General features: G+C 32.1%; 1 protein-coding gene across 1 annotated transcript; it reads left to right on the plus strand.

The window, feature by feature from the left end:
* The first annotated feature begins 556 nt into the window (after window positions 1-556).
* LOC132759553 (uncharacterized) lies at window positions 557-14,642 on the plus strand. Its single transcript, XM_060751343.1, has 12 exons — window positions 557-679; window positions 6,818-7,060; window positions 7,354-7,472; window positions 7,906-8,091; window positions 8,804-8,998; window positions 9,809-9,907; window positions 10,590-10,739; window positions 11,174-11,374; window positions 11,889-12,086; window positions 13,308-13,477; window positions 13,819-14,101; window positions 14,611-14,642. The coding sequence occupies exons 2-12, from the start codon at window positions 6,828-6,830 to the stop codon at window positions 14,640-14,642; spliced, it is 1,866 nt and encodes a 621-aa protein (XP_060607326.1). The 5' UTR covers window positions 557-679; window positions 6,818-6,827.
* Window positions 14,643-15,421: the final 779 nt, after the last annotated feature.

The raw sequence follows: 15,421 nt of genomic DNA on the forward strand, positions 1-15,421 counted from the left end.
GACATTCTTTATGTCTTTCGTCTTTAAGTTTTAATAATTTGCTAACACAACATTTCATCTCGACATTGAAAAATCGAAAGTAGTGCAGAATGTCTAGTGTCGACTTCTGTGCCAAATTCACACACTTTTCTTGTAATATTGTAAATTGTAACATACTTGCTTATCAGCCTTCACATTACAGCTATTTCTTCATGTATAACAATATTTGCCTTAGTTTTTATGTAACAATCAAATTAACGCCAGATACAAGTAACATGTGTGTTGTTAGAGTTAAACCAAAATGTTTTCCTGAATATTTGTATTCTATTTTATTAGGTTGACACATTACAGCAATAATTGATATGACTAAATTTGAAATAAAAAAAAGAAATAATGAAAAACAGCAATTTCAATTTTAAAACATTAAATTATATGAAAAACAAACAGTTTAGAATTAAGATAAAGAAGGGTAATTTCATTTAAATCATATAAAAAGAAAAAGCATGGCTTACCAAATAAGACGGTGATTATAAATTTACAAGCCTTCCGAATGAAAAAGACTACCGCATTTAGGTTTCAAAATTTAGTCAATGTAAATCAAACTTCATAATTGCAAAAATCGGTGAATACGCACGGGAAGGCGGAAGTAGATATACGCCATTGTGCAAGTATTATTTGTAATGGACTGATCGCGTTAAATGTAAGCATTATTTTTATTTGTTTCTTAAATTCTAATATTATCATAATTTATTCTTTTTTATGTTAATTCTTGTGATGTTGTTGTTGTTGTTCTTCTTCTTCTTGCTGTTTTTTAATGAAAAATAAGTTAATAAACGGTATTAAAACTAAAAAAATCGATCATTAATTGTATTTGCAATGTTAATAACAATGTGCAGTAAAATGTTTAAGGTTTTGTGGAATTGAAGCGCACACTTATGTAAAATAACTAAGTAAATAATTACACCTTTGATAAAATTCATTATGGTAATATTAAATGAAAAAAATATATGATGCTTGAAAAAAGATAATAATGTTTGTTACGATAATGATATAGATAATTGGAATTACAATAAAAACTGTGACATTGATAATAGTGTAGATGAAGATCATGGAAAATTAGATGATAACTGTAATTATAACACTGATAATTATTTGGATTAAACAAGAAAAGATAAAAAGATGATAATGGTGATAATGATGTTGTTTATGTTGTTGTAGTTATTGTTGTAGTTGTTGTTGTGGTGGTGGTGATGGATTTAATGTTGTTGTTGATGATGGTGGTGATGATGATGATGATAATTATCATGATGATATTGATAATGATTATCATCATCATCATCATGGAAATAACATGAAATGGGCATTATAACCTAGATTATCATCATCGACATAAATATAGTTAAGAGATATTATAAAAACGAAAACAGAAATAACATAAAATTGTCATTATTAATCCATATAATCATTATAATAATATTTATGGTGATAATGATAACAGGATAAAAGATGATTATCATTATAATGATATTAGTAATTGAATAATCACAACAATGACTATAATAGTAACAACAATCAATTTGCTGATAATTATTATCATCTATGATAATGATAACCATTGCTATGATTAAAAACAGATTTAAAAGAATTAAAAGAAATTGTGATTATTATCATGCCTACATAAATGTGTAAATATTGATACTTATGTTAACTAAGGTGATGATAAGAGAAAAAACAATGAGTTTGTGAACAGTTATTATCAAAATGATAATTATCAATAAAAACCATGAATATGATAACATTAATCAATAATAACATAAATTATAAAAAAAGATATGATTACAACATATAACGTGAGGCGATAATAACGATTTGATCAAAGTGTTTCAATCAGTATTTTTACACATAGAAACTGCTGAATGATATTTTATGGTAATATTGAAATAAAAACAACATACAATATTGACAACAGATTTTCTCTATATGTGTATTTATATATATAATATATATTTTATAACATGCCTGCAAATCTGAGTGACACATTGAAACGTTCATATATCAATTTTATAGGTTATCATGAAACAAATATAGTATCTGGATTATCGGGACCTTAAGTTTGGTTTGTTCACACCTCATTACTACGGGTTCGAATCCATGCCGCCACTTTTGTGTGCGGTACAGTAATTTTACTCTTACACGCAATTTGAAATGATGAACAAAACGCTTATGAGCAAGCAGTAATGTTAGAATTTAATTTTGTCGGCGTGAATTAAAGCGGACTTCAACTTTTTTAAAGGTTGAATATGTTATTTTTAGATAAACCATTTCATATAATTATTAAATCAAAAGAATTAAGGTAGAAAAAGGAAATCGGTAGATTGCCGATGACATAATACATAAATAGTAAGGAAACCCCTCGATACCTCCTTTCTACCGGTCGACTATCTATATTCAAATAATTTTCTTTCCGATCTTCTATTTTAAGAAACGAATGTCACTTCCGCGTTATATTCGCGGGACGACGGATTATCGGGCTTAATTAGATAAAAATTAATAAGATACTTAGTTTGAAACAACACAGAACTGTTTTGCAAACAAAATATAAAGCATGAAGGCCGCTTTAAAACTCCAACAATTACATATCTATAGTATCTGGATTATCTTGACCTTATGTTTGGTTTGTTCACACCCCATTTCAACGGGTTCGAATCCATGCCGCCACTTTTGTGTGCGGTACAGTAAAAAGAAAATATCATGTAATGTAACAGAAAAAATCGTATTCAGACTGTTACTAAAGAAAAAAAAACGGTTAAACTTTGAACGTTTGCTGCTGGTCAAAGTTTTTTTGCATATGTAACTTAACTAAGAAGGTTAACCCTATCATGTACACTTGGTTTATGTTTACATTATAAACACAAGAAAACTTGTAATTGTGTTATAAGATACTGTACAATATTATGTTTTGCATTCTGTTAAAAATGACAAGATATGCAACATCATATTAATGGAATGAAATAAATTACTGTTTTCATTACGGATGCGGTTATTGTTATCTTATACATTTCCACTGACATTTTATTAAATGACAAGACTGCAAATAATTTTTTGAAAATTATTTATACAATTTGATGCATTATATACCACATAACTTTCGAGCATAATATCAGATTATTCACTCACCCAGATTTTTACAAAACATTTTATTTCATTTTGTAAAATGACATGAAAAATTAACAGCTTTTAAATGCTTTTTAATTTAAATCGGGCTTATAAAGACAAGTATCGATTTTCAATTTAGTACTTAGCATATTTCTTTTTATTTTTATTTTCATTCTGTTCAAGTGTTCCATTTATTTACCTTTTTTCAATCGGTTTAGTTAAACTGTTTTTACCTGCGTTTAAAACTAATCAAGTGTTCTTTATTTAATCAAAATCAAATTAATCAAATGAAAAAAACTTCCAAAAAAACCCATATGGCTATGATTAAATACACATTTCAAGTAAATATGAGTATAAATGGATATGTATGAAATATGCCGAATGCATACATTGTAATGATAAAATCTCCACTAGATCCTGTTATAGTTGGGTGTGCTTTATAAATGTATTTGCAACCGGAACTCCTCGACTAGTATTCATAAAAACCTTGGATTAAAAGTAAGCCGTCGGTTAGTTCAAAAGGTAGTACGTTGGACTGTGCAACATCTGCTCTAGCATGTACAGAAGTTATTTGTTTCATGCGAAAGTGAAGGCAACTAGTACTGGTAATTGGCTTGACAGATTACCAAGGAACGATGCAGTGGCTGAACTTTTGCTCTGGTAAATTTATAGTGGCTCCCTGGTAAACTACCAAAAACTACCACTCCCACACGATTAAAAGAAGTTTTGCCACGTGGTTTAAAATGTACACTTTGACAAAGGATGTAATATTTGATAATATACAGGGTGTTTCATGATATGTGATACACTTTCAAATAATTGTTGCTTTACTAATTTTATAGCTACAAACAAAATGCTTATAACGAATTCATACATTTCACATCCAAAGGACTATATCTGTTATGATATGATTAAAAATATGTCTGACAATCATAATAAATTTAAAAATGTCCACTGCTGTACAATCTTAATTAATGTTTTAAGGCAGACACTTTGTACTTCCGGTTTCTGAAACCATAATGATATGTAAATTAATAATGTACTGTTGTTTTTCTTTAATTAATTTAGTGGGATTTTAACCTAATGTATTTGTTTACAAGTTTAGTTTCTTAGAATAGTGGTGTAAGACCGAAATACCGTATCCGTGCCATGAATTCTTACCATTGTAGCTGAAGTTTGACGGAAAGGGCCAAGAATATGGGATTGTTTCTGGGTTGGACTTTATTTTATATACTCATAAGAAATGCACAATGATTAATTAAATAAATTACTTGCAATGCGTTCATATGACACGCTTCCAGGTTATGACTGTGAATAAAAATGATTTCCAAACTCCCAATGACACACAAGAAAACTCGCCATCTAAGTTTTTTTAGAGTGTTCCAAATGGTTCCGATATAATTCCCCGCATCCGAACGACAAACAGTGATGTTATCAAGCAATAAAATCATCGATTTGGATATATTATTTCGATTCTAACACGACATCAACAAATAAATGCTGCCGTACATGATAATTAGCTAAATTGCGTCTGATTTGTTTCCGTACTTATTGTCAGCGCGTCACATTTTTAGTGGTTACGTCACGTGTATAATGATTACGTCACATGTCTAAATATAGAACGTCAAACAGTGATTTTATTGCATAATAACACACACTTTCGGTTCTTCTATGTTCAATAGGGAAAAATTCGGGTCGTGTTAGAATTTTTAATAACATTAATTTCTAAACAAAACCACTAGGAACGCCATTATTCTCTCATTATTTTATAGGTACAAAATGCCTCAGAAAGTCATTATTTTTCTTCTTCAAAAAGGGAAAACATTAGGCTTATAATATCTGAATTTAAGAGGATATTTGGTGCTTATTTTCGGAAGAAAACAGCACTGAATGCGAAATTATTTTGTCATAAAAGTAACAAAATGTACACAATTAATAGTAAATTGACTTCTGTACAAAATACTAATTAAAATCACTATCACTGTACAGTACTTATTATCAACGCCAGTTCCATAATAGGCCAATGAGTATCTTTTGGAATAAAACTCAAAGCATTTGTGGGGGTATAGTTGGCCTTAAATAATCATACACAAAGCATTTTATGAGAGAAAATGTATAAAAGTCAATTTTATGTGATACATTTTACCTGATTTAGCCCTTGATTTTAGGGATACAGCAATGCACAAATCCCCACCCCTGTACTGGACGTTTCAAGGTAGGCAGATATGTTTTCGTGTCATTCGGATTACCTAGGAGTTTGACAGAAAATGTATTTAAGTTTGGTGTTTGATTGAATATGCTTTTATAGTGGTATGAATGATATGGATAAATATTGTATTTAGACAAGTAAGGTAGGCAGTATTTCTATCCACAAAACTTTGTAAAATAAAGGCCAACCTTTTGTTGTTAACTCCCCTGATAAAATATCGATTAAGGTACATGTCTATACATTTCTTGTACAACTTATGGTATTTTCGCTATTACATGAACTGGGATTCCAGCAAAGTATTTTAAAAGTTTCATTGCATAATGCAATACAGTCTGGCAAAATACCATAAGTATTACCTGTTCTTTAGAAACGAAATATTGAAAAGAAAATATGATATGGTTAACCATTTGTTTAAAAATAACACATTTTTTTGCAAAACGAAAAAAAGAAAAAGATATTTTATCTTGTTTGGAACTTGGATAATGTAGAGTGATGTGCATGCTTCTGATATGATTATATAACTTTTTATTAAAATGTAGGAATGGTCGTTAAGTGTAGGCGGAGTCTTAATAGAAGTCGGCGCTTAAATGCGATATATAGTCTAGACCGATATCACATCGTTTTGGCCTTAGCTCACATAGCACAATCGGTTAAAACGCGCAACTTGTATTCTCGACATTGTGGGTTCGAGTCTTGGGCTAGCCAACTAAATTTAATAATCAGTCATTCGGATCGAGGTCCACGACTGTGGATGCTTAACCAGAATAAGCTTCTGAAATTGGGGCATCTTTCTGCATATGTGTCTTGCACTATCCTCCAATGACTAATACCCTTTTGGAGGACTTGCCCATATGGACAACCGGAGGCGAGTAAAGATAAACTTAAATACACACACACACGTCTTGACCCTTTCTGTCAAAACATCCGATAAGGATTATTGATAATAGCCAAGGTGTTCCGATTAAGTCTACCGTTCAGCGAGTTCATCGGCACAAGTCATGGTTTTCCCAATCTAGCCTTAAAAGAAAAAAATATGAGTCTTTAGTATTGATCTTAATCTGGCATAGAGTCAAGTTTACGTACTTTTTAAAAGTTTGAATAGGATCAATTTTTCATAAAAAAAAGAAATCTTGCTTGTCATGAAAGGATATTGGACTACAATCTAAAGAATGATGGGTATTTAAGAAATATTTGATACTTGAGTTATTAAATTAGTATTAAAAGATCAATAATAAGACGGCAATTTGAATAGCCAAGTGTGCTTACATTACAATATTTTTTTTAAAAAAAGCTTGGTCTTGCAATTACTTGAACATTAAAAAAATGTCATATTAAGGTGTTTATAAAAGGCTCATTGTCATCGACGTGTAATGTTCCTATTTGTATTGAGGCATAAATTAGAATTTGTCTCTGTTTGTTGAATGTCTAAATAAAACACACAAAATAAATGATAAATTCATATTGTTTTCTAAGCTGATAGGAGATGAAATACAACCTTGTTGCTATACTTTTATTATGGTTGGTTTGTAATTCCGCGGTTTTGGGTTGCGGTAGACGTAGACGTGGTCGTCGTAGCCCGCCTCCAGACAGGACCAGACCAACTATAAAATGTCCGCCAAATGTAGAAGCAGTTGCAGATCCTATCCAGATAAACACAAAAGTATGGTGGGACGAAAGAACTATCTCAGCCAACGACGATCGAGATGGCCCAATTAAGTAAGATACAATCTTTGCAAATATATATTAAATGGTAAGCTAGAGCTCCGTTGCAATACGTATAAAAAATAGTAAAAGATTGATCCCCCAGAAGCACGGACATCCACAAAATTACATAAAAATTGCAGACTAGGTTTCATGAGTCTGTACATGTTAATTATCTGTTGAGTTTACTATAACAATGTTATTTATTGTTGTTTTTGCTTATTTCTTCTTTTTTCACTCTTTCATTTCATAATAAACAATATATATTCAAATCAAATATCATACAATCATGTGTTCTCCTGTTTCAGGCCCGTAAGATCTGGAAAAGCACCTGGAAAACTGTTTTCAGGGACTACAAACATAACATATACTGCAAAGGACAAGGCAGGCAACTACGCTTCGTGCTCATTCAATATAATTGTAAAAAGTATGTTTATGTTTTGTTTGTTTAGGGTTTTTTTGTAAAGTTTTATGACTATTTAGTCAAGTTAGTCAAATAACATTACACTTAAGTTAATTATTACTCCGAAACATTCGGGTTCGGCAATATCTGACATCCATGATGTGTAAGAATAAAAAAAAACATTCAAACTAATGTATTGAAAAGTTGGATATCGACAGTTTATCAATTACTATAAAAAATGTATGTTAGTATATTTTATGATTCGGTATATCTTGAAAGGAGACTATTTTCGCAGTTTAGACAAAAACGCATACACATCTCAAATTTCTTGTAATCTGTAAATTAATTGTAAAAACTGTTCATAAACCAACGCCTACATATACATTAAACCATGCATGCAACAAAATCTAGAAACATTAAACAAATGTATGCAGAAAATATGTATTTTCTACCATAGTTTTGGTATGTTCTACATGGGGCGAAATTCACGATGGCTGGAAGATTTGTCACGTGAGTTATCAAATGCGACGAGGAAGTGTGTGTCGATTTGGTTGCTATGGCGGTCACGAGCTAGTTGGCCCATCAAAAACTACATGTTTGGACTCGGAACAATGGGACACGGCAACTCAACCTTTCTGTCAAAGTATGTATAAATTTTTTTTTATACCTGTAAGTACAAACGTTTAAGTAACTGACTCCAAGACCCTTTTATTCCAGTTTATCCCACACAAACTTATTCCAGTATGTCTCACACTTATTTTTAGTCGGCCATATTGGCATTACAAGAATGACAAATCCTACTTATTCGGTCTTTTTTTTTTCGCCAGATTACTTCCCTTGAACATGTAAGCGAAGAAGGGATTTTTTCGATTTTGTTGATATTTGTTCGATATTTTTATTCTAAAAATGTACCGATTTTCCCATAATGTTTATGCAATTACCTTGCTTTATATATTTATGTTTCTATGGTAGTAATATGCATTTTGGCTGTAATCAAGCGGTTTTTAAAACAAAATTCAACATTCGTCTGTCAGATAAACAGCGACAGATAGGCAGTTCGATCTAGAATCGCCAATGTCCGCTCAGATCTACACTGTCTACACCAATGCATTGTTTAGCACATGTACATTCCATCCATTACTCAAGCTAAACAAAATAAATTCCGATGACTAAGTGATTGCAATGCCCGCCAAAATATGCCACAATTGTAGTTTACACTTACACTGTTGAAATCAGGCCAAAGAATATCATCTTTTTTGTCGGTTTGTACTATTGACTGTTTTACTTATCACGTTTTATTTACTGAATAATTGAGAAAGCAGTTAAACATTACTTTTATGTTTTATTTCATTAAGAACTTCAATGCGACGAGCTTTTCCCTTCTACCGGCCAATATGGCGTCGTTGATATTTCCTGCACCGACAATAATTTTTACCGAAGCAAGTGTTCATATAACTGCAAAGATGGTTACAACATACTTCCCGGACACAGCAAGGTTCGGGTCTGCAACGAGTATGGCAACTGGAGGGGCAGGATGCCTATATGTGAAGGTGTGTATATGTGTTGATGGTTTTGCATTTACTTGTGTAAAGAATAACAGTTAGCTGTGCTGCTGTCCGGTTGTGTAGTTGTGTTCAAAATGACCGGAAGTCAGCGAATGGGTTTCATCTGATTAACAAAAATAATACGAAAAATTCTTTTCTACATGAAGCTGTATATATTTATCTACATTAAATATATAAATAGAACTTTTAATATCACACGTAGTAAAAACGTTACATCACAATTTGTTGTTAAATCCTAACACTTTAATGTGTCACGCTGAAAATGCACTACTTTGAAAGAAATTCTTCCGGAAAACACCACCTTGTGGAAAAAAATAAAGATCCATATATCAAGGGCCATAAATGCTATCATTTTTTTCCTAAAGTTTTTTAATCTCCTGTTAAAATACTCGTTAGACATATACCTGAGTCAGTTTTTTGCCTTTTTTGCGCGTTTTAACGTTGTTTTACCAATTGATAAAAATCAAACATGTTCCATAACCTTTACTGCGTGTACAACATTATAAAGCACTTGTTTTCCTTTCTGTCAGAGGGAAAAAAAATCAATGTGGAGGCTTAATATAATGTGCCTTTAATACGCTTTTCAACAATTAAATTATTCGGTAGAGAATCCACGATCTAACAAGTAACAGTTTCTAAAAGTTAGTACATAAATAACAAGGAGATATGTATTCAATGCAACCTCTCTTTTCCACACAATTCAGTTCAGTTACAAGCAACAAAAAACGTTTCTGGTCCGTGTTAATTTGTTTGCTGATGAGAAAAAAATCAACAATAAGCTTATGTTTTCACCAGATACCTCGCCGCCAGTGTTTCAAGATTGCCCTTATGTAAAGGTTGGGTACGCCGAGCCATCGAAAACTTCTGGAAAAGTCTGGTGGAACGAACCTCGTGGTAAGTTGAAAAAAAAAATCTTTTCAAAACATTACAAGACTAGTATTTAGCGATATATGTTTCCTTTTGACCGGAGGCCATCTGAAATCAGTTTGACTTCTTACAGGAAGGAATGCATATAAGAAGAATTTTCAGTGGTCATTTTAGTTTACTGCCGATTATTGCTGCAGATTTTATAAACAAAATCTTCTTTTGTTCAAATTTGAAAAAAAAACAAATATGGACCGATCTCAAAATAAAATAACAATTGTAAAGTTGTTCGATGAACGTTAAGACTAATGATTAAAACAGGCTCTTCATGATTACAACTGTAAATTTGTTTAAAGTGATGTATCTATGGAGGTCGGACGGTAACCCGTGAGGATATTTGAATGCAATGGTGAGATCACGGGAACCATTTTGTTACAAAGAGAAGCACGTGCTCTATAGACCGTATATTATTGGTTTATCAATCATAACGTTAATGGTTTATTAATCATTAAAATTAATGATGTAACACTAATAAAAACAAGTTAATGCTCACACAAAAAAATATTATGTTGAAATGAAATTTAAGAAAAGGATAAACAAAGTCGTATATTTAGATACTCGATATTGAGCTGTATCATCCTCCCCTGACACGACGTCATAACGTTGGATTTTACTTCTCCGAATAACATAACTTCATGTATTATAATTACAGCCACGGACAACATTGGAATCGTTAATACGATTCGTATTTCGGGTCCTGGATCTGGTACTGAGCTTGAAGTTGGAGAGCATACCGTCACATACATGGCTTCTGATGCTGCAAACAACACTGCCATCTGCGAGTTCAATGTTGTCGTAAAACGTAAGATTTATCATTAAATATACCGTAAAATATGTCGTAAAAAGATGATGTATAATACAATGGTCAAAGGTAGTTAACACACGTAGTAATATGCAACTGTAGCGCACAATAAATGTATTTATATATAGTGAGATCTTAGCAAATTAGCAAACTTAATGCATGTATGTATAAATTCAAATGTATACATATATAAATACATAATTATATGAAAATTCAAACATACATGTAAGCAAAACGCAAATTATACTTTGATCAGTTGATGAACCTTTACAGTGTTATACAGTTTTATGCAAATTGGCTGACTGTTTCAATTGCGTCGTTTGTCATAACAATGAGTTCGAACGGAAAAGCTAAATTTTGCACTACTAAAAAAGCAGGAAAAGCTACAAAAGTACACGGGCTAATTGATAGTTTGTTTTGTTTTTGTTTTTCAGAGATAAAGTGCCATATGATTTACCCTCTGCCTTACACTGCCGTCGTTTGCCCGACAGGAAGAATATTTGGATCGTCTTGTGAGTTCACTTGTGACAATGGTACTGCGTTGAATGGCCATCCGCATGCGCAGTGTGATAAAACGGGCGAAATTGTTCCGTACGGTAGATGGACATTCATGAACAACCAGCCATACTGTGAAAGTACGCATTTTTAGACATAAGAAGTAATGAAAAGTGTGCTAGTAATAATCTAATTTTGAAGAGCAATTTTGTTCTTCTAATGTGAAATCAACGTTAGGAGAAGTTTTGGGTATTTTTGTACCAAAAATGGTTTATTATGCCCTTTTTGTATTTCACATCATATACGTTTTGTCTTCTATAAAAATCAATGGTTTAGTTGAAACAGTATTTATTTTATTTTGGTCTACAGCTTATTTTAATCACTGCGGAATCCTTTCTTTGAAACTTACTAGTACCGGTACCATATATATATAGGAGTAAACATGGTCGTTACCCGTTTACAGACTCGAACCTACGATATATAGGTCGAGAGGCAGAAAACTTATCCACTAGGCCACCGCTTCTATTACTTTCAATAAGACAGCATTAAAAACCCCGCAAACAAAATATCCTCTGTGTTCAATATTCAAACATGAGTAATTTTTTATGCTCAGATCTTTTTTTTAATGTTACAAGTATGCCACATTTCTCGTAGATATAGAAACGTGCCCAGCACTCCGCCCACCTGATAATGGCGCGTTGGCTTGTGACACGTGGCTGCAAGGAAAGTTCTGTCAAATTTTATGTGAGGATGGGTACGTGGTTAAAGATGACATAGCTGTGCAAGAGAGCCTACTTGTCTGCGGCGATTCTGGTACTTGGTACTTATCTGCAAAGATTCCAGATTGTCTAGGTATGTTTTTGAGGTATATGGTGACACATAACGTTTAAGGTATAAAGTATGTTTTAGATGTTAATGGTGACAAATAACATGCGGCAGGGACGGTATGTTATTATTGTAAATGATGAGGAAAACGCACGAGGGGAAAGGTATGTTTTTGACATTGATATTATTATCGCTATCATTTTTCCTTGTCATCGCAATAATTAAACTCAAGAAAAAATGAGCCAATCATTGAACATGCTTTAGTCAGACAGTGAATAATACCTAAACTCAAGTTAACGCACTGTGCATGTATTGACTTGACTAGAGAATGTTCGTAGACTGGCTCAAATTTTTTCTGGGGTTTATTTATTGCGACGAGAGGGAAAGAGATAACGATAGAAAGTCATATTCAGATGCCATTACATTGGTAACTTTTTTTCTGGAGTTTAACATTGTGACGAGAAGGAACGAGTTTTTATTTTTACTTATGTTACAGAAGAGAAAGAACATCAAAACACTCAGCAATCTGATATATATTTTGGGACTACGCCCCCTCGTACAAATCTGATAGCATCGTGTTTTGATGCTCTTTTTGTCACATAGAAAAAGTACGGTTTCGTCAAGACAGCGTTAAATTAGAGTTTAATGGCATGATTATTATAAACTGTTGTCTAGTCAGTTAGAACCCATTTTTAAAACACTGCTGTCATGACAACTAGTCAGTTAGAACCTATTTTTAAAACACTGCTGTCATGACAACTATTTTACGAAAAAGACAACATGAATGAACCGAATGGTTCTCGTGATCGCGCGCTGTTGCTGCACATTTATTCATATGTGTGACTCAGGACTTGATTTTTTAACAGCTTAAATGCAATGAGCGCCCCTTATTTTGACGGATATTTTAATGCAAGAACAGTTCTAATGCACATTTTTCTTGCATAAATGTCTGCAAAAGTATCATGACGCATTTAAAGCCCTACTGGTTTGAGCTTTAGATGCGTCTTCATGCTTCTGTATATTTAATACACGAAAGGAAAGGTATAACAACCCCAATACTTGTAATATTGTTGTATATGTTAACATCATTTAGAAGTGACTTGTAGATTATTTGATATGCTAAAAAAGCATGACTGAGTTTTAAATATCAAGACATTGTACATTTCTTGAGAAGATGTACTTTGATTAAACCGTATAACATAACAAAAATATTATCATTATAAACAAATTTTTGTATTTTATAAACAGAAGTTGATGATGAAAGAGAATCTGATTCCTTTAAACTCAAGTTTGAGTACTATTATTATGAGGGACCTTGTGACGAGGCTAGAGAAGATATCAAAAATAAGTTCATTGAAGCGTTCAATAAAAGCTCTGGACAAGACTGCAAACAAAAATGCTCTGTCAGAAAAGTTAATGTAAGTTTTATTTTACTGATTTATTTGTTTGTCCGTTTGTTTTTTTCTTTCTTTGTTTCTTTCTTTGTTCGTTCGTTCATTCATTCATTCATTCATTCATTCATTCATTCATTCATTCATTCATTCATTCATTCATTTATTTATCTATCTATTTATTCTACCATTCAGCACTGAGAAAAGTAAGCTCACTTCTCTTGTGACAGCTTTTGTTATATCTTTAACTTAATCATTGTTAATATTCATTTCCAGTTTTCAAACAGGTAAAGTAAAATGCATAAATTTAACGTGGAAATGATAAATTACGTTAACATAATCATTATTATCAAAATTATCAATGACAGATCATTTGCGGAAACAGAACTGGGGATTCAAGCAGAAAAAGAAAAAGCACTGACCCGACAATTATGTTCACAGTGACAGTAGAACTCTCAAAAGATTTGTCACCGATGGAAAAGGCAATTTCTAGACATTCGATTAAAAATTCCGTTACCAAGGCTTCCGAGAACGGTGACTTCAATTTGGAAATTGATGGCTTCTCGGCCGAGTCCCCGACAATCAGCGTTTCTTATATCGAGGGCGAATGTTCAACCGGAAGTGCTTATGACAGGACAACAATGCAGTGCGGTAAAATACGATATTTGTATTGTGTTTGAAGAGCCATAAAACTTAAATAAATTTGTTATATTGTCTCAAATGTTTTTTTTAACTTTCGTGTTATGTTTCAATTCAGTATACAGCCGATTTCATTTTTAGATTATTATGTGTATCTGAAATCAGAACAGTAATGGTGACTTAATATTTTGTATAGAAGTCAAAATTTCAATTTGTTTACATTTATAATGATACTAAGTGCTACAATTTGCATGTTATCAGCTCCCGAACATGTTCTTAATACAAGTACCCAAATAAGCATTTCAAAACACATAAATGCTCTTTATACGAGCATAAACAAAACTATCTTTCGGACTACTTAATGTGCCTTTAATGAAATAGATTCATATTTTCGCCAAAAGACTTCGCAGGAATTCTTATTCTATAATTTGCCATTTGTGAATTCGATCGAAAAGTGTATTTTACATTGTATTTACATTTTACATTTAATGACCAGTAATTGATGCTGTGCATTTTTTCAGTTAAGTGTAGCGTCGGATATTTTCATGACTAGATGGTAATCTGCAGGCATGCTGCATTTTTAAACGAAGCACGTGATATGTCCTACGGCAACACAAATACGGGAGTAACTCTGATGCTCAGTGGTGAGGTAGTGTATGTTGCTGATATGTCAGAATTTTACTCAGTCTTGATTAGGTTTCTGACAAAAGGAATTTTAATTATTCATGATCATATTATAATATTAGCGCATGTTTGTAATGCTTATAATGTGACGAAGGAAGCGAAATGCATAATATTTCATATAAAGTAGCAAAACGTAGCAGTAGCACCAACAGCTTAACGGCCGGGATACTTGAGTGTAAAAGAAACAAAAAAATAATAACGTTTTTAAAAATAAAATTATAAATTTTTGCGTAAAAATTTAAGCTTTAACTCGGGGGAAAATGAAAGGCATTATTTGTTTTTATTTTCCCGAATGTTATTTTGTTTTTTAATTTTGCGAAATGTATTAAAATTTTTTAAAAAAATTTTTAATGGGAAAATTAAAAGTAAACTAAACTGGTAGAATTTAAGGGATGAAATGTAAAAAATTTGTCAAATATCCCAAATTTTTAATTAGGAATCTTTCAATTTTGCATTTTTTTTATAAAATATCTTTTTTAAATTTAAAATCGAAAAGGATAAAAAAACCCCTTTTCGACGCTTGTAACCCGGCTTTATTGTGGGGCCCCGCCCCTGTTCAGCTTTCGAAACCCTTTGGGTCCCACAATGAAAATTTTGGAAGCGTAGGGGTTAAAGAGTGAAAGGGGTTTACAAAAATTAAATTTTAAA

The sequence above is a fragment of the Ruditapes philippinarum genome, unplaced genomic scaffold (genome assembly GCF_026571515.1).
Source record: "Ruditapes philippinarum isolate M1 unplaced genomic scaffold, ASM2657151v2 ctg916_1_1_1_1, whole genome shotgun sequence".
NCBI lineage: Eukaryota > Metazoa > Mollusca > Bivalvia > Venerida > Veneridae > Ruditapes > Ruditapes philippinarum.

Coding starts and splice junctions, on each gene's coding strand:
- LOC132759553 (XM_060751343.1), top strand. CDS start 6,828: ATGAAATACAACCTTGTTGCTATACTTTTATTATGGTTGGTTTGTAAT. Junction 7,061..7,353: donor GATCGAGATGGCCCAATTAA/GTAAGATACAAT, acceptor CTCCTGTTTCAG/GCCCGTAAGATCTGGAAAAG. Junction 10,740..11,173: donor GTTCAATGTTGTCGTAAAAC/GTAAGATTTATC, acceptor TTTGTTTTTCAG/AGATAAAGTGCCATATGATT.